The sequence below is a fragment of the Cydia strobilella genome, chromosome 11, assembly GCF_947568885.1.
Source record: "Cydia strobilella chromosome 11, ilCydStro3.1, whole genome shotgun sequence".
In the NCBI taxonomy this organism is placed as follows: Eukaryota; Metazoa; Arthropoda; class Insecta; order Lepidoptera; family Tortricidae; genus Cydia; species Cydia strobilella.
In genome coordinates, this window is record NC_086051.1 from 3,056,106 (window position 1) to 3,079,409 (window position 23,304).

The 23,304-nt window shown below is 39.5% G+C and overlaps 2 protein-coding genes across 2 annotated transcripts; both read left to right on the forward strand.

The window, feature by feature from the left end:
- The first annotated feature begins 486 nt into the window (after positions 1-486).
- Positions 487-15,709, forward strand: LOC134745363 (THO complex subunit 1). Its single transcript, XM_063679393.1, has 10 exons — positions 487-644; positions 719-1,393; positions 2,094-2,350; positions 2,840-3,012; positions 4,304-4,427; positions 5,249-5,334; positions 7,177-7,340; positions 8,339-8,425; positions 13,414-13,494; positions 14,037-15,709. Exons 1-10 carry the CDS (start codon positions 600-602, stop codon positions 14,346-14,348), a joined length of 2,004 nt encoding a protein of 667 aa, XP_063535463.1. The 5' UTR covers positions 487-599; the 3' UTR covers positions 14,349-15,709.
- Positions 15,710-15,859: 150 nt separating this feature from the next.
- LOC134745326 (uncharacterized) lies at positions 15,860-18,888 on the forward strand. The gene is made up of 2 exons (XM_063679335.1): positions 15,860-17,892; positions 18,380-18,888. The coding sequence occupies exon 1, from the start codon at positions 16,961-16,963 to the stop codon at positions 17,813-17,815; it is 855 nt and encodes a 284-aa protein (XP_063535405.1). The 5' UTR covers positions 15,860-16,960; the 3' UTR covers positions 17,816-17,892; positions 18,380-18,888.
- Positions 18,889-23,304: the final 4,416 nt, after the last annotated feature.

The window sequence follows — 23,304 nt, forward strand, 5'->3', positions numbered from 1 at the left end:
TTTCACGCTAAACTTTTTATAGATTTTCTTGAAATCTATTGGCACCATATTGGCACAAACTACTAAAGCTCGCTCCAGACTACGCGGCACGAAGCCGCAAATGTGAGTGTGGTGTCGATTTCGTTGATTAGCGAACTAGACACTCCACACTCGCGTTCGCGGCTTCGCGCCGTGATTCACGCACGAGTGTGGAGGGACCTGAGGGGCCTCAAGAAGATACTTCACCTATAGAAAATTGAAATACCCCGCCTTTTTCTACTGACGAAATTGGTTTGCAACGTTTGCAATTAGTAATTGGAGTTAATTTAATTACGCCTTCATTGGAGTAAAAGATAAAGATCAGAAATTCTGTTTTCGCGATAGACCCTCAGGACGGAATTCCGATGCGATTCCATTATTACTTTATCTGTGGTTTTTTTTTTTTATTGAAGTGGACACTTGGACCACAGACTAATAAGAGATACTAACTTGGACAACCTGGACACCGGCGATGGTGGACATAGTGGTGTGTTGTGTTGTTTTTGCGTCATTTGCGTGGATTTAGAAGAAAGAAACCCTGATTATACAGTTTTTCTAAAAGAAAATCCATTATCTTTACAATGTCGGAGAAAATGGGGTTCGAGACGTTACGAGCGAAGTACAAAGTATGTATGATTTTAACCTTATATTTGCTTTTTAATCATCTGCATTTTTTTGTAAAATTTGATTACTCTTTCAGGATGTACTCTCAAAAGCCTTCAGCACTAATAACATTGACTTGCTTGACTCGTTCTCTAAGAACATTAACGAGTCAGATAGAAAAGCCGCCATGGACCAAGCATTTCGAGATAAACTGCTCGAGCTTCTTACTGAAGACGCGGAAACTCTTGAGAGCTATGTGAGCTTCTGTATAGAATCTTGCAGAAGACACATGGTTACTCCCACAATGCCCGTAGTGCTTCTCGGCGACATATTCGACGCTCTTACCTTAAACAAATGTGAAAAGATGTTTACCTATGTTGAAAATGGTGTAAACATTTGGAAAGAAGAACTATTCTTTGTCGCTTGCAAGAATAATTTATTAAGAATGTGCAATGATTTGCTGAGGCGTTTATCTAGGTCTCAGAACACTGTGTTTTGCGGAAGAATTCTTTTGTTTTTGGCCAAGTTTTTCCCTTTCTCTGAGCGCTCTGGTTTGAACATAGTGTCAGAATTCAATTTGGAGAATGTAACGGAATTTGGCGGAGACAACACAAGCACTCTAAAAGACTCGTTGGATGAAGAAATTATGGTGGAAGAGAAGACTAAGCTGAATATAGACTACAACTTGTATTGTAGGTTTTGGAGCCTGCAGGACTTTTTCAGGAATCCAAATACATGTTATAACAAGATACAGTGGAAGACTTTTGTTGCTGTAAGTATTTACTAAAATATAACGCATCCAGTCTGGCAAATCCTTCAGTGAAATGTCGGCTTGTGAGGGGAGCATTTTACATTTTTTGTTTAAAATGATGGATAAATCAGTTTGTAATCATTTTTGTAGGATAAAATAAAGCAAAAACTATTAGTAGTAGTTTCATACTTACAAAATTACAGTACAGTACATACAGTAAAGTACAAAATACATGACCTTGAGTCTTGACAAATGTAACATGGGACTTAATCGCGTATAACACATGTAAGCCCGGTGTTTTAGTTTAAAATTATGAGCAAATTCTTTAAAGCTTAACTAAATCAATAATTGCCTGAATATAACCAGTTTTTAACAACAATACTCTTTATTATTCACAACTCACAACGGACTTTCGCGTAAAATACGTTTCGAGGACGGCGTTGTCCCCGTGGTCTAGGAGAAGACTGGCTAAAGTGCGCAAAACCTTCAAGTTTATTAACAGAACCAAGTGCGGGTAGTTCGAAAAACTCGCGCGCCTAGAAGATGTTGATGTCAACTTTAGCCAGTCTTCTTCGAGACCACGGGGACAACGCCATCCTCAATGAGGTAAATTTAAAACTTATTTTACGCGATTAAGTCCCGTCGTTTTGAATAATAATGAGTAAAAGTCGTTAAATATAATGATACTCTCTTACTCGTTACTCTTTATTTTCATTTCCAGCATTCCGGCAGTGTCCTATCCGCCTTCTCCTCCTACAAGCTAGAAGCTATAGAGCTCCAGAAATCCAAGATGAACCGTCTGAAGCCCGTCACTGACAGTGACATGCAGGGCACGAAGGAACAGCACTATTTCGCCAAGTTCCTCACAAATCAGAAACTGTTGGAGCTGCAACTGTCGGACTCGAATTTTAGGAGATGTGTGCTTATACAGTTTTTGATACTGTTCCAGTATTTGTCGTCTAGTGTTAAGTTTAAGATGTAAGTATAGACTACTATGGTTGGCTAATCAAGGCAAAAGACCGAGAAAGGTTGAAAGATATGGAGGAGGCCTATACCCGACAGGGGTTCTTAATATAGTAAAATGAAAACTTTTATTTTATAAAACTATGTAAGGAAAAATAAAGGCTTAAATAAATAAATAAATAATAGACTACTATGAATCTCTTGCCAATACCTTTAAAAACCGGCCAAGTGCGAGTCGGACTCGCGCACGAAGGGTTCTGTACCATTACGCAGAAAACGGCAAAAAAATCACGTTTATTGTATGGGAGCCCCACTTAAATATTTATTTTATTCTGTTTTTAGTATTTGTCGTCATAGCGGCAACAGAAATACCTAAATCATCTGTGAAAATTTCAACTGTCTAGCTATCACGGTTCATGAGATACAGCCTCGTGACAGACGGACGGACAGCGGAGTAATAGGGTCCCATTTTTACAAAGGGTATGTATATTTTGATATTTTCAGGGAAACTCAAGAACTAAAGAAGGACCAGACAGACTGGGTAAAGGAGACCACAGCCCTCATATACCGGCTGTTAGGAGAGACTCCGCCGGACGGGCAGCGGTTTGCAGAGTGTGTACAGCACATACTCAAGCGGGAGGAGCATTGGAATGCTTGGAAGAATGACGGGTGTCCAGGTTAGTGAACAAGCACGTCAATGCCCATTTGTGGTTTGTCCATTTATAAAATGTTTGTCGAGTCTGTTTTTAAAAGAGTTCACTGAAAGTGCACTGATGACAGATTCCGGCAAACTGTATACTGTGTAATAATCCTTGTAACTATTAGAGAGCTACATTCAAAAGCCTGTTAAGTTATACAAAGTTGTACAAAGTAATGAAACTAGTAAAATTTCTAATAATAATTTTACAACTTCTCTGTCAAATACATATCAGGGTGTTGCTCCACAAAAGTTACCTGCGGTGTAGAATGCACCTTTAGGGAGTTAGGCATCAAACGAACATAGAAATCATTAAAAAAAAAAAACACTATACTCGAAACTGGAATTCAAGACCAAAAAATCTACCACAAGGTTGCCACTGCAATAAAATGTTAGTGCAATAGTATTTTCCTTTTTTACAAAAAAAACACGCTAAGATAATTTATTTATTGGTAATTTTAATTCTATGATTTAAAAAAGTTTTATTTATTATTACATAAATACAAACCGTCCTAATAAAAACGTCCGTGATTTTTAGTCGCAAAGCTGAAATTGCACTATTCATAACATGTGGTGCAATAATTTACGAACTGGAGTTAAGAACAAACTTAGATGTAATTTATAAATTTAAGTTATTATTTAACTCTAAATAAGCGTTCCTTTTTATCCCTAGATGTATTGGCATCTAATTTTATCTTTGATGAAAAAAACACGAAGTGAAATCGTGAATTTTCCTTAGAAATTTCTTGATGTTAGTTTTCTGTTAAAAATAAATAAGTCGGCGACAAGTTTATACAATTTTTTTTTACAAAAAGAACCTTATTTATCAATAGTAATAAAGCCAATATAAAGAAGCCTATTACAAAAAGGTTGGCGAAACCTGAAATGTTTACTTGACAGTGACATAAGTGACTTTGACACTTAACAGTGACGTATCTGTCGTAGATTTTTTGGTCATGGAGACTATATAAAGGAGCCAAATCTCTATGTATGGAAAGTGTCCATCAAAAAACAGTAATTAGGCGGCGCCACCATACACCGAAATACTACCAAAAACAACCTACGTAATTTGGTCGGGTTATTTGTTGGTTCATGTTATACTCATGTCCCAGAGCCTAACTAGCGCCACCGGAGAGATTAGGAACTATTATTTAAAGCTGAAAGCGGTCAATTTTGCAACAATTCTGCCATAAGAGATTGGCATCCTTTCTATACCATCCATAGTCTTGAATTCCAGTTTTGGGTTTAACCATATATATGTTGTCCTGCAGAGTTCCAAAAGCCTAAAACACCCGCTGCGGGCGAGGAGGAGATCCGCAAAAGCAAAGTCCGCAGACGGCCTGTTGGCGACATCATCAAGGAATATGAGGGACAGCAGAAATGCTATATGGGGAAGTAAGTCCACTTTAAAAATTATTTTTAAGATTTTAAGTGGGAAAATCTGAAGTTAATGAAGATAGAAAAAGACTGCCTTGTGGGAACCATTAAAGCGCGCGGTTGTTTGATTTGAATAAATGATCGGTGAAACACTGATTTAAACTTTCACAATTTTAACTCATTATTCTTCACAACGACAGTAGTTAATCGCGTAAAATAAGTTTTAAATTTACCTCCGACGTTTCGAGGACGGCGTTGTCCCCGTGGTGTCGGAGAAGACTGGCTAAAGATGACATCAACATCTTCTAGGCGCGCGAGTTTATCGAACTACCAGCACTTGGTCTTGTTTATTAACTTGAACGTTTTGCGCACTAGGCACTAGACTAGACGGGGACAACGCCGGCCTCGAAACGTCGGGGGTAAATTTAAAACTTATTTTACGCGATTAAGTCCCGTCGTTGTGAATAATAATAAATGATTGGTGGCCGACGGTGTGTTATACGGCCGTGGAACTTTCCACGTGTCGTAAAAGCGGCCGTCTTTTTGCATCCGTAACATTACGGCCGCTTTATGACAGCACCGCTTTCCTAGGAAACCAGAGCTTTGGACGTCGGTGATTATATTCATATTCATATTCATTTAATCCATTGTTATCATGTTCATCAGTACATTAAGGTCACACATAAGCATGGTAAGGGCTTACATTTTAGTCTTAGTACATGATACCCTGCTAGGGCATACAATATAGAACATGTTACTTAACAACTAAACTTAATAACTAAATAAATTACAATTAAGTACAGTTAACGGTACTGAATGTAGTTCGTTTTTGTTCCCAGCAATGATCTGACAAGGCTATGGAACCTGTGTCCGGACAATCTCTCTGCCTGTCGCACTAAAGAACGGGACTTCATGCCTTCACTACGTAAGTATTCATAATTTCAGTATTATCTAGCCGCACATAAGTCGGGAAATTCTAATTTTCTATATGACGATATCCCTTCGCGCCTACATTTTTTAAATTTGCCTCATTTTTCTACTAACAAGATTTGCTTGAGCGAAATGACCAACTATTTCTATACTTGAGTCGTGAGCTGAAGCTCACGATTAAAAAATCCTTAAAAAATGTGTCTTAGTTTGTTTCCTGGTTACTCCAGTACCAAGACCTCCAGGTCTTTGCCACTTGTATACGAGTATATGACATCTATTTCAAGACATATGTTTTTTACTATTATATTTATAATTTATACAAGACTGTTTTTTAACTTTAACGATTTTCACACATGCTATTAACTAAAACGGGACTTAAACGTTAAGCGTCCCCGGCAAGCTCGACCGAATTTCACCTTCCCATAGAAATGGAGTTTCTTTCTCATTTTAAAACTACGTGTTGGATTGTAATGAAACTTTGCACATACAATGACATGAGGTATATCTATGCCTGTAATTAGTTTATATAGCTCCAGCTTATAAAACAAACGAAATAGAGCAAAAACAAATTTTGTATGCACAATTTAAATTGGCTGTATTTTTGTAACTATGGTATCTGAAGCTACCTACATAAACTATACTACATATACCTTATCCTATTGTAAGTACAAAGTTTCAGAGCAATCTAGCTAGTCGTTTTAAAATGAGAACGTAACTACGTTTGTATGGAGAGCCGAGCTTGCCGGGGACTTTTAATCGTGTACATTTTTTAATAAACATCGCGTATATTTACTTAAAAATTAGCTCCGACATTTGAAAAAGGACATTGCCCTCATGGGCTCAGAGAAAGACTGGCTAAAGTTGACATCATCATATCATCAACCCGCACTTGATTTTGTTCGTCAACTTAAACGTTTTGCACACTAGGGTTGTCACTCGGCCAGCACACAGCAGGACACACGTTTAAATCCCGTTCTAGTGAATAAAGACATCTCAGTATATTTTGAACGATATCGTTATTAACAAGTTTGGGAACAAATCAATTTATTTTATTAAATAATTTGATGTGTTTTTTAAGTAGTCACACTACTATATATAAATTAAAAACCGTAATAGATGTCATATATTAAAACTCGCATAAAACTAAGATGGCATATAGTCGAGAAATTGGGACGGGTACCGCCGTGGCGAGGTGGCTCAGGGGTTCATGGCGTTAGCCGCGTTAGCTAAAGACGGATCGAATCCGGCCTTCACCACTGGAGGGCTTCGTCACTTTTTCTTTAATATATGTGGTATTTTCTATAAAAGGGACCTTATTGTCGATGGCGCTTACGCCTTTATAAACGATGCTCCGATGCAAATACAATGCCGCGCGACGCTGTGCGGCGTAAGCGCCATCGACAATAAAAGGTCCCTTTTTATAGAAAATATCACATCATCATTCGCTTGCCCTTGTCCCATTCATCTGTCACCCGTCATCTCATCATTCACTTGCGTTAGTTTAATATTTTCACACAGTCCATCCACCTTTTCCTCGGTTTTCCTCTCCTCGTACCTCCGTCCACATTAATTCTTAATACCTTCCTCGTCACATGACTTTCATCCCTCCGCATCACATGCCCGTACCATGCTAGGCGATTTGCCCTTACTTTTTCTGTTACGGGTGCAACTTTCAGGCTTCCTCTTATATACTCATACCTTATCCTATCCATTCTCGTCACGCCACACATCCACCTTCTCATCTCCGCTACATGCAATCTCTTTTCATCCGTCACCTTTAGGGCCCAACACTGACATCTATTACAGTTTTCGATTGATATCGTTATTCGTATCGCAGATAGTTACATGGCAACAGCGCTAGAGCCCGGCGTGGGCGCGCGACGCACAGCCGACGGCGCTTGGGGCTGGCGCGCGCTCCGCTTGTTAGCGAGGCGGTCGCCACACTTCTTCATACACACCAACACCCCTATAGGCCGCTTACCCGACTATCTGGCCGACATGGTGAGCTATGATGATGATTAGAGTTCCCTTTGTTTGACATAATTATTGAAATTATTATTTATCTCCACGGGACTTAATCGCGTAAACGCGTTGTCCCCGTGGTCTCGGAGAAGACCACAGGGACAACGCCGTCCTCGAAACGTCGGAGGTAAATTTAAAACTATTTTACGCGATTAAGTCCCGTGGAGATAAATAATAATGAGTAAAAATCGTGAAAGTTTAAATCAGTATAATTATTGAAAGTCCTAATGTAATATACTGATTTAAACTAACACGATTTTCACTCATAATTTTAAAACTAACACGGGACTTAATCGCGTACAAACTTACGTTTATTTATGGCCTGACGTTTCGAACGTGACGTTACGTTCGTGACAACCCTAGCGTACAAGTTAATAATCAAGATCGAGTGCGGGTAGTTCGCAAAACCCGCGCGGCAAGAAGATGTTGATACAATTCCTCGCCAGTCTGCCTGTGACCACGAACGTAACGTCAGGCCATAAATAAACGTAAGTTTGTACGCGATTAATTCCAGTGTTAGTTTCATAATGTAATGATTGTCAGATTATCATTAGTCTTAAAACCGTTAACTTTTCAGGACATTCGTAAGGTAGATTAAGTTAAGCGTTTCTGAATCAAATAAATGACTAACTAAAATGCGGACAAACAATAAACTATGACTTAAAACTTTTTGGGAAACAATAGGGACCCGATGAGATATATTCTTTAATATCAGTAAGATAGTTTGTTACTCTAACTCTACTGTACCAGGCGTCGCTACAAGTACATGCGGCCCACACCAATTTTGGTGTCTAGCCATAGTAGTTGCCGCGCACCGCTACGGAACGGACGCCTGCTCGCGCTTGCGCCACCTAGCGGTCATATCTGTCGTAATAGACGGGTTTTGTTAGAGAGTGAACCTTCTGTAACAAGTACTATTATTTATTCTGTGACTGTATACCATGATTGTAACAAACATCTATTATTTTAATTTGTAGGTGAAACGCGTGACGCGTGATGCCGCCTTGGCAGAGTCTAGTAGCAACGGAGACGTCGCTAGCGCCATCAAGCAGGAACTCAAACAGGTACAGATCGCTGCCCCAATATTACAGGGTTCTGTTTCACTTTTATCAAACTGAAGTTTGAACTTTATCATAGTGACATTAAGTCGAATTTCAACTACCTTGAAAATGTAACATAGAACCCTGTAATATTGGGGCAGCGCCATGTAAAGTCGTCGTCAATCATCATTATCATCACTTAAGAGCTTTGCTCTTGTCGGTGGAGTAATTGCCAGTCCTTTCTTTCCTGAGCCAGTCTTTTGATTTGCTCGTACGATGCATTCTCTTTTACTTGGCTCAGGTATGTGATTCTAGGCTTTCCACTGCCTCTCGTCTTTTCAATTTTTCCTTCCAGGATGTTAAGGAAAAAGATTTTGTGTCGTTTCGTATTAGATGTCGCTATGGCTAAAGGAGCCTTCAATAACAAAAAAGACCTACTTAAGGCACGCATTTCCAAAAAAGCCAAGAAACGATTGATGCGAGTGACTGGAGTCCTTACTTTGCCAAGGACATTAAGATGCTGGAGAAGGTCCAACGGAGTTTCACGAAACTGCCAAGGCAACTTAAAAACAAGCCATATGAGGAGAGACTAAAGGAACTGAAACTCACTACCCTAAAGCACCGCAGAGAACGCGGAGACCTAATAGAGAGTAACAAAATACTATCTGGGCACTATGACCTCAAGGATTATCAAGAGATGTTCAAGCGCAACAACAGCGATCGTCTGAGAGGTCATCACTTAAAGCTAGAAAGGCATAGGTCTCACAGTAACCCTTACAAACACTTTCTGAGCAACCGAGTAGTAAGGGCTTGGAACAAACTCCCGGAAGACGTAGTTTCAGCACAAAATGTGAACCAGTTTAAAAATAAATTAGACAAGCATAACACTACATCTAATACTCGTTCATGATATATATCTTTATGATTACTGGATACAGGCCATATCAGTTGCCATAACTGCCTGCCTGCTTATTAAATAATAATTGTACTCGGAAACTGATAAAGAAATGAAATTATTAATAGATACAACAGCGCAATTTAGTAAGGATATTAGAATGCAATTCGGTCTGGATAAATGTAAAACTATACACATCATTAAGGGTAAGATCCGACCTGGTGATTACGTGATGGATAACACAGATACAATAACTGCAATGGAACCGTCTGATTTATACAAATATTTAGGATACCAGCAATCGAAAGGCATTGATCACTTCAAAATAAAGAAAACGCTTACAGAAGAATACAAAAAAAGAGTCAATACCATATGCAGAAGTCAACTCACAGCAAAGCACCTGATAAAAGCAATTAACAGTTATGCAGTTCCAATTCTGATTTTCTCATTTGGAATTATTAAATGGACCAAAACTAACATCCGACAAATTGAAATTGCCACAAGGACAATATTTACAAAACATAATAACCACCACCCCAAATCTGCAATAGAAAGAATGTGTCTGAAAAGAGAAAATGGAGGCCGAGGATTAATAGACATAAACGCATTATGGGCAAAACAAGTAAGTAACCTCAAAACATTTTTCTTCCATAAAGCCAACAGCAGTGACATACATAAAGCGGTAGTATGCAGTGACGCAAACTACACCCCTTTGAATTTAATAGAGCGAGAAACACCGACTACTGATATAAACTACGAGGCCTTAAGATTAGAACAGTGGAAGAAAAAAGTTTTGCACGGTAGACACCCCCAGGACCTATCACAATCACACGTAGACTCGACAGCTTCAAATAAATTTTTTAAACTCGGATATTTGTTCCCTGAAACAGAGGGTTTCATTATTGCAGTCCAAGATCAAATCATAAACACAAGAAATTACAGAAAATATATAATCAAAGACCCTCAACTCTCTGATGATAGATGCCGAAAGTGCCACCGCCATCCAGAAACAATTCAGCATATCACCGGAGCATGCCCTAATCTTACACAAACAGACTACACCCATCGACACAATCAGGTAGCAAATATCGTACATCAAAAACTGGCTCTTAAACATAATCTTATACCATACAGTAACACACCCTACTACAAATATAGCCCTAGCTCTATTCTAGAAAATGAAACCCACAAAATGTACTTTGACCGCGCCATACTCACCGACAGAACGACTCACTATAACCGACCGGATATAACCTTGACTGACAAAATACATAAAATTACTTACCTAATAGATATCGCTGTCCCCAACACCCACAACCTACATAAATCTATTACTGAAAAAGTACAAAAATATACTGACCTTAAAGATGAAGTTACCAGGATCTGGAATCAGTCAAAAGTATACATTGTCCCCATAGTTTTGTCAACCACTGGTGTCATTCCTAAATACCTCCACCACAGTCTGAAACTCATTGACCTGAAACCAAATACTTATATACAGTTACAGAAGGCAGCTATACTTAATACTTGCAGAATCGTACGGAAGTTCCTGCAAGAAGATGAAAAAACTAATTTAACTTAAGTGTCACATATCATCTACTTGGCTCCGGCCCGTAGATAATATTAATTACCAGCTAAGGCTGAGAAAGAGAAATCTTAGAGAAAATAATAATAAAAAATAACCTTGAACAAGTTTGGGAACAAATCAAATTATTTTATTAAATATTTTGATTTGTGTTTTTTAAAGTAGTCACACTACTATATATAAATTAAAAACTGTAATAGATGTCATATATTAAAGAAAAAGTGACGAAGCCCTCCAGTGGTGAAGGCCGGATCCGGCCTTCACCACTGGAGGGCTTCGTCACTTTTTCTTTAATATATGACATCTATTACAGTTTTTAAAAAATAACCTTCTTAAAAATGTTAGGTTATGTGTCAAACGCTAACAAAATCTGTCATATTTGTTTACATTATGACGACCGGACTGGCCTAGTAGCCTGCCTGTGAAGCCGATGGTCCTGGGTTCGAATCCCGGTAAGGGCATTTATTTGTGTGATGAACACAAATATTTGTTCCTGAGTCATGGGTGTTTTCTATGTATATAAGTATGTATATCGTCGCCTAGCACCCATGCTTTGCTTAGCAGCTTTGCTTAGTTTGGGCATAGAGTAACTTATACTAGAGCGGTACTGTCATAGTAAATTTTGTAACCCCAGTAAATTCACTGCCATCTGTCGACACACTTTAAAACTAAAAATGAAGATTTATAAAAATACGATAGAATGTATTTAAATATAGATAAATGATTTTTTTTATTTGCATTAATTATTTTTTTGATTTTGACCCATGTTCTTTCACTGATATGCGTTAAAATTGTTAAATAACAAACGAAACCGTCAACGCCATCTATACGACTGTAGGCCAAAACTAGTAGCGCCCTCTGAACGAGAATAAAATGTTCTTGATTTTCGAGGCACGTTTTTTCCTTAGACTGTATCTATCTAGTTATATCTATCTTTGGTTTGGGGCAAGGTTGATCTGTGTAAGATGTCCCCTAATATTTATTTATTTATTATTTGCAAGTTCTATTGACGTTGACGACTTTAGTGCATAATTTTTTACCATCGTATTGTCACAGAAACGCACGGAAGTGTTATGCTATTTCATTCTGTCTCAGTACATAAAATACTGAAGTTGACTGAAGTAGCATGACAAATACGAACGTTTCCGAGAAACACTTCTCTAAGTTTTGTAGTGGTCTGAAAGGTTGATTATTATTTCACAAAAAAACCAGCAAGTACGCGTCGGACCTCGCATAATTCAATTCAATTCAATTATTCAATTATTTATTTAATTCGAATCATTTTGATCCATATAGTGTTAGTAAATACAACAAAACTTAGAATGAAATAAGGTTAGTGACATGCAATTACAATTCACAAAACACACACATAAATTATAAAATAAAATACAATAACAGCTAGAATAAAATCTAGGCAATCTAGATGCACCATTTCTCAACATCTGTTGGAGGGTTCTGTACCTTTTATACACATACAAACAAAAAGGCGTCTTCGTGAACCCGCCTAGCGGGTCGCTGGCAGTCAAATGTGTTAAAAACAAGAATTTCAATATTATGAAGAATAGGGAGTATTACTGCAATGTTCTGCCGCCAGAGAGCAGCACTATAACTTATTGTAAACCATAGAGTTACTTTTACATACTATGCCTTTAACAGTTTTTAGGGTTCCGTACTCAAAGGGTAAAAACGGGACCCTATTACTAAGACTCCTCTATCCGTCTGTCTGTCACCAGGCTGTATCTCATGAACCGTGATAGCTAGACAGTTGATATTTTCACAGATGATGTATTTCTGTTGCCGCTATAGCAACAAATTTTAAAAAGTACGGAACCCTCGGTGGTCGATTCTGACTCGCACTTGTTTGATGCATCAAGGCCACATCAAGACGGTTTGTTTAGGCCTACCGCGAAACGCGAAAATCGAAATTTCGTTATCTGCCTCTTTGTCGCTCGCATTCGCAAGAGTAACAGAGAGGCAGATAACGAAACAGACTCGTTATTCGCAGTAGGCCCTCAGTATGAGCTAGTGGCGCCCCCTACGCAGAGTTTTGCGTAATATTCCCTATTAAATTAAAGTAGTGTAGATGTCTATAAATTGTATATACAGATGTCAATCACAATGAAAAAATCAACGATGATCATCAACTCTGGTCAACGTGGGACTCGAACCCACATCCTTGGATTGCCGGTCCAATGCGTTACCAATTGCGCCAGCTGACACCATCCGTCAATCGACGCGAATTTAATCATTGCAACTGTGACGACGTCACTAGCGACATCTGCATATTAGGTTCACAACGTTGACCACCTCTGAGGACATGCGTTAGCGCATGACTTACCTCCCGACCACACAACATGGTTGTATTAAGCCGGCGCGAGAGATGGCGTTGTTATCAACTTAAATGTTAATATATTTTTCCTTTTTTACAATTTATAGATTGTAATAATGTGGTACGTCCCACAATAAAAAAGGAAAAATATATTAACATTTAGTGTAGATGAGTTTAAAGTGGTCCGTTTTATTTGTTCTCAGGAGCCCGCTGATGAGGAGGTCGGTGAGGAACAGATGGAGGAGGTGGTGATTAAAGAAGAAGATAATAACGATATGGAGCAGGTGAGCTTTTCAGGAGATTTTCCGGGGGTCGCGGGTTCAAACCCCGGCTCGTGCCAATGAGTTTTTCGGAACTTATGTACGAAATTTGATATTTACCAGTCGCTTTTCGGTGAAGAAAAACTTCGTGAGGAAACCGCACTAGTCCCAATTAGGCCTATTTTACCCTCTGGGTTGGATGGTCAGACGGCAGTCTCTTTCGTAAAAACTAGCACCTACGCAAATTCTTGCGATTAGTTGCCAAGCGGACACCAGGCTCCCATGAGCATGAGATTTACAAACATGTATGTAGCAACTTGAATCTCGTAAGAATCCTAAGATATTATTTTCTCATTTCAGGGCTAGGAAGTAAGTTAAACACCAAAAATGTTATTCATTATTTTTTATTTATAACATGGCCATATAGGGTACTGGACCGCGACCTTGGTACCGTCAAAATATCTCTCTCTCGCTCTCACTTATAGCTGCGTCCTAAATCACATTTTAAGTTTTGTCCTTATTCACCCCAGCCATCCCTATTCACCCCGGTTGACGTATTTCCCCAGGTGCCCGACTCGACGAACGACGAGTACGACGACAAGGCCGCCCGCACGCGCGTCACCATGCTAGCGCCCGCGCAGATGGACGCCCTCTGCCCCGCGCTGGGCGACTGGAAGAAACTCGCCGCCAAACTGGGCTTTAAGCCCGACGAGATACAGTACTTCGAGACGGAGAACGCCACGGACTTGCTCAGAGCTAAGAACATGCTTCAGTTGTGGTGCGACGACGATGAGGACGCGTCGGTTGAGAATTTGCTTTACATTATGGAGGGACTTGGGATGGCCGAGGCGTGCGAGGCGCTTAGGAGCGCGAAGTGATTAAGTCTAATTAATTAATACGTAAGGAGTTGTTCAGTTTTTTTGCGATGAATGAAGATTGTTTATACAGGTGGGTAAAAAATAAGTGCCTTCCCGTTGCCAGGGAGGTTTTGGGATTATACTGAGCAACTTTTACTATGGGGCCGACCTATACCGACCTATACATATAAAGTAAGTATATAGACCGACCAAGAAATCGCGAAAAAAAAATTTACCCTCCCGTAGAAAATGGACCAGCCAAATTTTTTTTCGCGATTTCGGGGGTTGGTCCCATAGTTAAAGTTGCTCAGTATAATCCCAAATACATTGTTGCCAACCTTATTTTAAATGTCATCTCTGACAAATAAGTGAACCATAGACATGTTTTTTAATTTCATTTTTTTTTATCCAACAGAAGTGTCTCAGATTATATATTTAAAATACCGTACGTAGAAGTCCACAAGACTACATGAAAAATAATCATAATCATTTTATTCAAAAAACCAATTTACATGCCAAAAACTTAAAATTAGAAAACAAGAAACTATAAATTGAGATAAAACTTAAAATTAATATCTAACTCAACAATAAAAATACAATTAGGTGTAACAAATGAAATAAAACTATGAAAACGGATTATATCGCGTATATTGAATTTATAATATATCCCGACCACCAGCTTGGGATCCTGTAGTCCACCTGATAAAGGAGCAAGCGAGACATAGACTGTGAGACCTTAGTGTTGGATGATGCTGGACATTCTGATGTTTTGAAAAGATGTGTCCCGCCGAGTTTGTTGCCGGTCCCATATTGGGATACCCTCCTACAATTTAGGAGGGAATTAAATCTTCTCGGGTCCGTGGTGTAGAGTTTTTATCGCGTATATATATATATCTTTACTTGAAAAATAATTATAGTGTATAACTAGCCTTATGAACCGATTTTTCATGTACAACCAGCCTTAAAGTTTGTAGTCTATGATTGTTCATTATTTTAGTATGTGGGTATTTTTGCACTTTGTAATTTTTCCTCAGTCACCCGTTGACCACGAACGCTGTAAAGAGTTCGAAACGTCGGGATGTATTATAAATTCAATATACGCGATATAATCCGTTTTCATAGTTTTATTTCATGAGTAACTATCGCGGTAACCGAAGACAATATTAGGTGTAACAAAAATAAAAATAGTACAACAAAAATAATATTTGTTAAATTTACAATTTTATTTCAAAATAAAAGGTCTCAAGTACTTGGTCGTAGAAAAAGTACATATCAAAAAATACTCGTGGCGTATTTATTAAGACTATACTCACGCCACTCGCCTTTTTTGACCTTTTAAACAACGGTTGCATAAATACTATTTCGGAACGTTGGTTTGTGAAATCTACTGTACAGTCGCCATCAGATATATCAGAGCAGCCTAGGTGTTCACAATATCTGAACACGCACTCTAACGCCTTGACAATAGAGGCGTGTTCAGATATTTGTGAGCACCTCGGCCGCTCCGATATATCTGATGGCGACTGTACATTAAATACTGGTAGTCGGAAACATGCGTTGCACACGTTATTAAGTATAAGGACCATGTTATAACCCGCAAGGATCTAACCCAAGCGGGGTATGACCTACTCTGGAGTATCCTGAACGACATGGCTAGTAACAATTATGAATAAGGAGTAAAAATTCCCGATAAAAAAGTTTGAAACCCCCCACTTCTATGCATTTAACATTTTGAAAGACCTTCATCTACACTAGCGCCCCTAGCGGCGAAATTAAACGCGGTAGCCCGCTATGCGTTAAAAAATGGTTCCGCTCACTTTACTAGCTATGTTGTAAGGTCTCCCAGTTCTGCTGGCGGTGTAGGCGTCACCAGCAGACTAAACTCGCCTACCTGCGTTTGTCCTGCGCAGTCGAGCGCCGTAAGCGGGGATGAAGGAGTCCTGGGGGCTGTCGACCGGGGGTCGGGGTCAGTTACCCCCCTAGGCAATATGCCCTTTTTGGTCCGGATTTCAAGCGAAACGGTAGCCCTGTAGCTAGCCACTGCAGGGAAATGGGGGGTTTTGTACGTTATCGTGGCCCACGGCAACGACATGATTTATCGTTATGTTATGGTAAAGCAGGGGACTAAAACGTATTGGTTTGTATGCACGCTTGTAAACCAACAACAATATCGTCCGACGATTTACCGTTAGATCGTTTCGATGATCGATATCGGATTTCGGATACGACTACGAAGAAGCGAAATGTAAAAAGGGCCTATTAATATTTTTGTAAAAACGCTCTTACGGTTCACGATAGCATAAAAGCGACTGCATACAGTCTGTGTGAGATTTAAGTTCCCTACTTTAACGTGACGATACATCGTGTTGTTGCCCTAGACGACGGTATAGGTAAGTGTAAAAACTCCCAATGGACACGCGTCCCGTATGGATGAGGTGATACGGTCCGCAGGCGAGATGTGGTGAGGGTGTTGGAGTAAAACACTGGGGCTCAGCCATGCTGACGGGGCAAGGGCGTGTGGAACCCCTGGGGAAAATCGGATCGTTTTCCCCAGCCATGCGTCTGCAGCTCCCGATGTCGCGCAGGAGTCCCAACTCAACACATCTATACCTCTCTGGTAGTCCTGGTGTCGAATGACATCCCCAAAGGTGCGGGCTCCGTGGAGGGTGGGAAGCTCGAGAGGTGAATTATTAAGAAGAAATATAATGGATGAACACAGATCAGAAAACCCTGATGCTTCTACAGAAGCAACGAGATTAATTATGGACTCTGATCCAGGCGTAGGTGAGAGGGCAAAACGGACTTTCAAGTATCGCACGCCATCAGATTTACGCATTAGACAACAACGCAGAGCCACGCGTGCGGCCACTATGTTCGTGGTAATGACAAATCCCTTTACTGAATTGACATTAGAGCAAGCGGAACACATTAAGGGTACTCTCGAAAGCTGTCTTATGAAGCTTGCTAACGTTCAGACCGAAGACACGTACTGCCCTTCGTTCCTGGGAACACCACGCTACAGCGAAGGTGTGCTCAAGTTACGCTGCGAGGGCATGAAAGACGTGGAATGGCTACAGGACGCTGTAGCCACTATAACCTCACCAATCCCGGGCACTGACCTAGTAGTTCAACGCCAAAGGGCCATCCCAAGAAGACTTAAATGTGCAGTCTTGCTACCTTTTTGCTCGGACGACACCGAAACGATCCACAATATCCTGATTACTCAAAACGAGTGGTATAAAATCAGCAAGTGGGCTCTCTACAAGGTCGAGCGCACCGAGGACCCTCCAGGTACCTTTTTAGTTATTGGTATCCCATTCGACGAGATATCAACGGTGATGGCAAGGGAGCGTAGGCTCTTGTATAAAGAGAAGGTCGGTTATATCCGCTTTTTTGGGAAAATGGAAAAGCTCGAGGATGTCCCACCAGGTGTCTTTATGTCACGAATAGAAGCCGGGGCCTCTGATGGTTTATCAGCTGAAAAGTAGTGAGATGGGAGTGATTAGGGTGCCGGCGCGTTTATAGCCAATAAGTTCCGTCAAAAGGTAAGGTAGGTAAGGTAATAGTTATTTGTGCAACAAGAGAGGAAAGTTGGTTTTTCTTGCGAGTGTTTATTTTGAGTCCCGAGAAAGCGAAAGACTCTATAATTGAATCACGAGCGAAGCGAGTGATTCTAAGGTAGAATCTTGAGCGTAGCGAGGGACTCAAAAACACGAGATGTAAAATAACTTTGCTCTCGTGTTGCACACATAATTTTTCACCTCAGTAGTGAGAACATATTAAAGGTTAAAATGTATTTCGAATTACACAGAATAAACAGAAAAAAAAGTATTATAATATGTACGATACGATAAGATACGATACGAGACCGGACCGGACCGGACCGGACCGGACCGGACCGTACCGTACCGTACCGTATCGTAGTATGAAGTTCATGGCCTTCACTAAATTAAAAAGCTACATTGTTTCACTCCCCGGAGTGAGGAAAGTCGCACTTTCCTCACTCCAGGGAGTGACGAAAGTAGGCTTGTTCGAGCTGCTGAGGTGAAAAGGTATATAGAGCGAGTTACAATGGCGCAACGACCCATAATGTGCTTTTGCCTCCGACACGAGTACGCGCCAGTTGTCTCGATCCTGGGCAATCTCCTGCCAGTTATCGGCTTGCAGATCGCGCAAGTCAGCGCGATAATGGTCACCGAGACAGCCAGATATGGCGTACCGCAGGCCTAGCACATCAGTGTCACGATACTCGCGATAGTAACCTGCCCGCGAGAGACTTCACGTCCTTCTTCAATGAATACAATTAGAAAAAGGCGGGATAATGATTGTAGTTTTATTTTTTATAGTCAATGTATTTTGGACCTGTATGTACATGTACTGTAAAATGCGTTACAGAGCCTGTACTTCCAAAGATTATATTTTTTCGAAATAATTGTTGTGATTATTAATAATTGAAGAAGCATTTCGAACCATGTATTAAGTTATCTACATTCTAAATCCTGTATGTAGCGCACTGCTACTCACTATTTGTCTAGAAGTAACAGCCAACATGATCATCGTGTTTGTCATTTAGATTAAAAAGTACTCTCTCATCATAGTCATCATGTCATGATGACTATGATGAGAGAGTACTTTTTAATCTAAATATGATCATACTGTATTATAACTTTAAAGTTTGTAAGGGCTAAGACTATACTGTAACACTGGTGTAATAGAAAACACTACAATGTTAATTTAATAAATACTAACCCTAAATGCGCCGCGGCGGGTGGAATGTATTTTTAATAACAATAATAAATAAATAAATTAATTAAAAAATGTTTTATTGCTACAACTACCAAAAAAACTGCACAAGAGAAAAAACAAAATACACTTCTTCTTCGACCTAGCGTTTTCCCGGCCTAGCGCCAGGGTCCGTTTTCCTACTCAATCTTCTCCACTTTGCCCGGTCTTCGGCATCCTTAAGTGTGAGATTGTTCACTTGCATGTCCGCTATCACGACGTCCAGCCAGCGCTTCTTAGGCCTACCGCGGCCGCGTGATCTAGGGCCTTGGACAGTGAGGACACTTCATTGCACAAAAAACATTATACAAAACATGCACCCAAAAAAAATCGAACAGTAATCTACATCTAGGTATAATATTACATTTTTACGGAGGTTGTTTTCACAGAAATATTAATGATTATCATAAACTCGTTGAAAAGTAGGTAGTTTACGCAGTCTTCAAATCTACTTTTACTTCTCGGAAATTCTTAAACCGCCTGAAATTGATGGAATGTGAAACTGCTATATAAATTCATGGCAGCCAGAAATTCCTAACGCCCATATACATTTTTGCCACATTTACAAAACTATTCAAGCCGCTCCGAAATTATACCTTGCACGCATTTCCTCATCGCTGACTCACGGTGCTCCCAAAACGGATTATGGCGTACCAATTTCAAACAAAACATTGTTAGCGGATACCCACCTTTATGTAAAGGCGTTACAGTGTAGAGCTTTCGGGTTAGGGCGGGAGGAACGGCCAGTTACAGTTGAGCCATCACACCTCCCACGTTCAGTAATATCGGAGACTATAACCGTAGGGGCGCGGTTTGGGCGCTGGTTCAACGCTCGTTGGCCGCTCGTGGTGTTTACAGAATCGCGGAATAGTGTTGCACCGAATTAGTCCGAATGCGTCAATGGTGGGCACGCGGCGCGGAGCGCGCGCGTTCGTATCCCGAATTAATGATACCGATTTTTACGATTCGACGCGGTATTTTTATATTAAATATGTCGGGAGTGACGTGACGGGAGTGAAGGATTTTAAGAACCATTTTTTTTGTAAGTTTGATTGGTTCCTTATTTATTCTGTTTGGAATTTGCCTGCATGTGATAATTTTCTGTTGGTGTTAAGAAGTTTAGTGTAGGTAGCATCAGAATATAGTCAACCTTCCTTAGTTCTAGGTTTTCTCAATAACTATATTCCCGTGGTTCCAAAACATACGACGGTGTCCGTAAGTATCATTGTACCGAGGAGAAGTTTCCAAAGTTGCCAAATGTCTATAAGAAAAGTTCCCAGAAATCTAAATTACCCTAATAAATACAACCTTTACTTTGTCTGTCTAACTAATTAGTATGTGATGTGATATTATTCATAATACCTATGTACTTACTTTTTTGAAAAATTCCCACAATAATCTTTTTGAATGGAAACTTGCTTTAAATTCTCGTGTAAGTTTCCAGAAACTTCCGAGAATGTTGCTGCATTTTTGAGAATGTTCTGCAACATGCACATTGCTAGGCCGTAGTTAAGGCCGAAAAGAATTTTTAAGGTCATGAGGTTTTTAATGTCATGTTTTTGCAAACAGTTTTCAGTACATTTTCAAAGTTAATAATAAGCTTGATGTTTTCAAATGGTGTAGCACCATTAATACCCATACACTCCATACATATCTAATTATCTATCGTATATCACAGGACAGGTATCTTTATATCTGGAAGATAATTAAAAATCTTTGAAACCAAAATTTAAAAAATCTACGAAGTTAACCAAATGATAACATACTCGTATTAAACACTCGTTTTACTCGTATTTTAAGTTTAATATTAATTTAATTTTTAATTTTAATAATATGTACCTACTATGGATATATGTATGATCAGAAATAAAAGCTTTTTAATTTTGATTTGTTTAAGTATGAAAATATTCCAAAAAGACAACACAAAAATGACACTGGCTCTTACTGTAAAAGTTCCGAACATTTGCTTTAAACCCCAATGTTATTTTTAAAATATGGGGATCAAAACGTGGCATGCCAAGCCATAAACTTTTATGACGAACGATATATGATCTTTAAATATAGTATGTTGGTACAAAACATAAATTTAGCTCTGATATTCACGAATAAAGTGCATAAACTGCATAAAGTGGTTAGCAACTAAGTGTTACATTAAAGCATATTTCTTAGATCTTAGTGCATTATGAAGTGTGAACGAAAATACCGCGGTTTTAGTAGAGATTATGCAGACATTTAGGTTTTAATATTGTCTGTCTTATTTCCGGTAGGTGGTTTTAAATAATCTTCCCCCGCCTTATTATTAAATTCGAACTTATTAGAATGATAAAACGTAAAATCAGTTTTGATATTTCATAATACACAAACCCAATCGCGGCAGTGGTTAAAAACGAGATAAGGAAAAAAATCGATCCATTTAAGGACGAAAAATTATACTACCTACAAAACGAAAACTATAAGCAGGTATGTATAGTTATCTAGTAGGATAGAATTGGTAATTTTGTAGGTATAGGGTTGCCATACGTTAAAATTTCCCCTGACATGTGAGGCTTTTTGTTTCTTTGTCAGGATTGCAGAGGGACTTCGCGGGTTTTTTAGAAACCTCGACTAAACTAGAAGCTAGCTAAAAGTTGAGTCGGGCAGAGGAAAGGGAAGGTCGTGTTGTAGGTACAGCATATGGTTGCGAGTTATGGGGCTAGTGGCTCAGGAAAGGTTTTGGAATAAGAGATTTATTATGCGTGAAAAGACAGTCGGAAGAAATGTCAGGAGTTTTAGGGTGATGACCGGATTTTTTGATTATATTTTTACTGTAATATATGATGACTATAATATTACAGTAAAAATATAATCACGCCTGTATCTTGAAAACCTTTTTTAGGGTTCCGTAGCCAAAGGGTAAAAACGGGACCCTATTACTAAGACTCCTCTGTCCGTCTGTCTGTCACCAGGCTGTATCTCATGAACCGTGATAGCTTTTCACAGATGACGTAATTTCTGTTGCCGCTATAACAACAAATACAACAGAATAAAATAGATATTTAAGTGGGGCTCCCATACAAACGAAACGTGATTGTTATGCCGTTTTTTTGCATAATGGTACGGAACCCTTCGTGCGCGAGTCCGACTCGCACTTTTTACTTGATAAAAACTTTTACGAATTGAATTTGCATGAGATTACAATTAAAACACCTTCTTATAAATATAATAAAAATGGTTAAAATCGGTTCACATGATACATACTACCGGTCTCGCAAATTTGCTGATTTGCCGATAGATTTCATATGGCAACCCTAGATAGGTATACCTATACAACTACTGCAAGGTACCTTAATCGCAAGTTTAAAATTATTGTACCTGATTGTAGGCCTACCTTTCGTTAAATTGTCCGTTCGTGTTATCATTTAATCATGGTTTTTACTCATAGTTTGCGTTAACGATGCGACGGTACGTTAAACCATCATCGTGACAGTGTAACGTGTCTGATAACGTATTTACTGCGGTATCGTGACTGAAAGCCATCGAGATATTCGACGAGAGTGATTTCTCCAGGAATTTTTAGAAATCGCTCGTCGAATATCCGAATTTGTAGGTATTTTGAAAGACAATCTGACGCCGAGACGCTTGCCATCGTTGTTCTGTTGAAAAAAATTTAGTGCACAGGAATTGCTCGACTTTGCTCCTCCTAATAACTCGTCGTAGTTATAGCCGGTCAAACAACTTTATCAGTGGAAAAAGGCGCGAAATTAAAATTTTCTATGGGACGATAACGCTGCGTCTTACGTAAGCGAAAAACTAGCAAACGCGAAGCGAAGCGGCGCAGCGGGCCCACGGCGTTCGCGTTCGCAACGAGATCACCCACGTAACGTAGGACACTTCTATACTATTCTATAGTTATCAAAGGATTGATTCACCCCGCGCCGCATCGCTTCGCTTCGCTTCGAGTTCGCGTGTTGTTCGCCTACGTAGTACGTTGCGTAACCTTTCGCGCCTACATTTTTTAAATTTACCGCTTTTTCTACTGCAGACGGAAATGGCTTGACAGTGTCTTTATATACCATCACAGAACGTACCCATGGTACCTACCCAATTCATTCTCACGCTATTGACATAACTAATGGTTTTTCCTTTACAAAAGCCTGTAGTCTGTAGTGTTCCACTGCTAGCTGCTAGAGCAAAGGCTCCCACCCAGTTTTTCTAG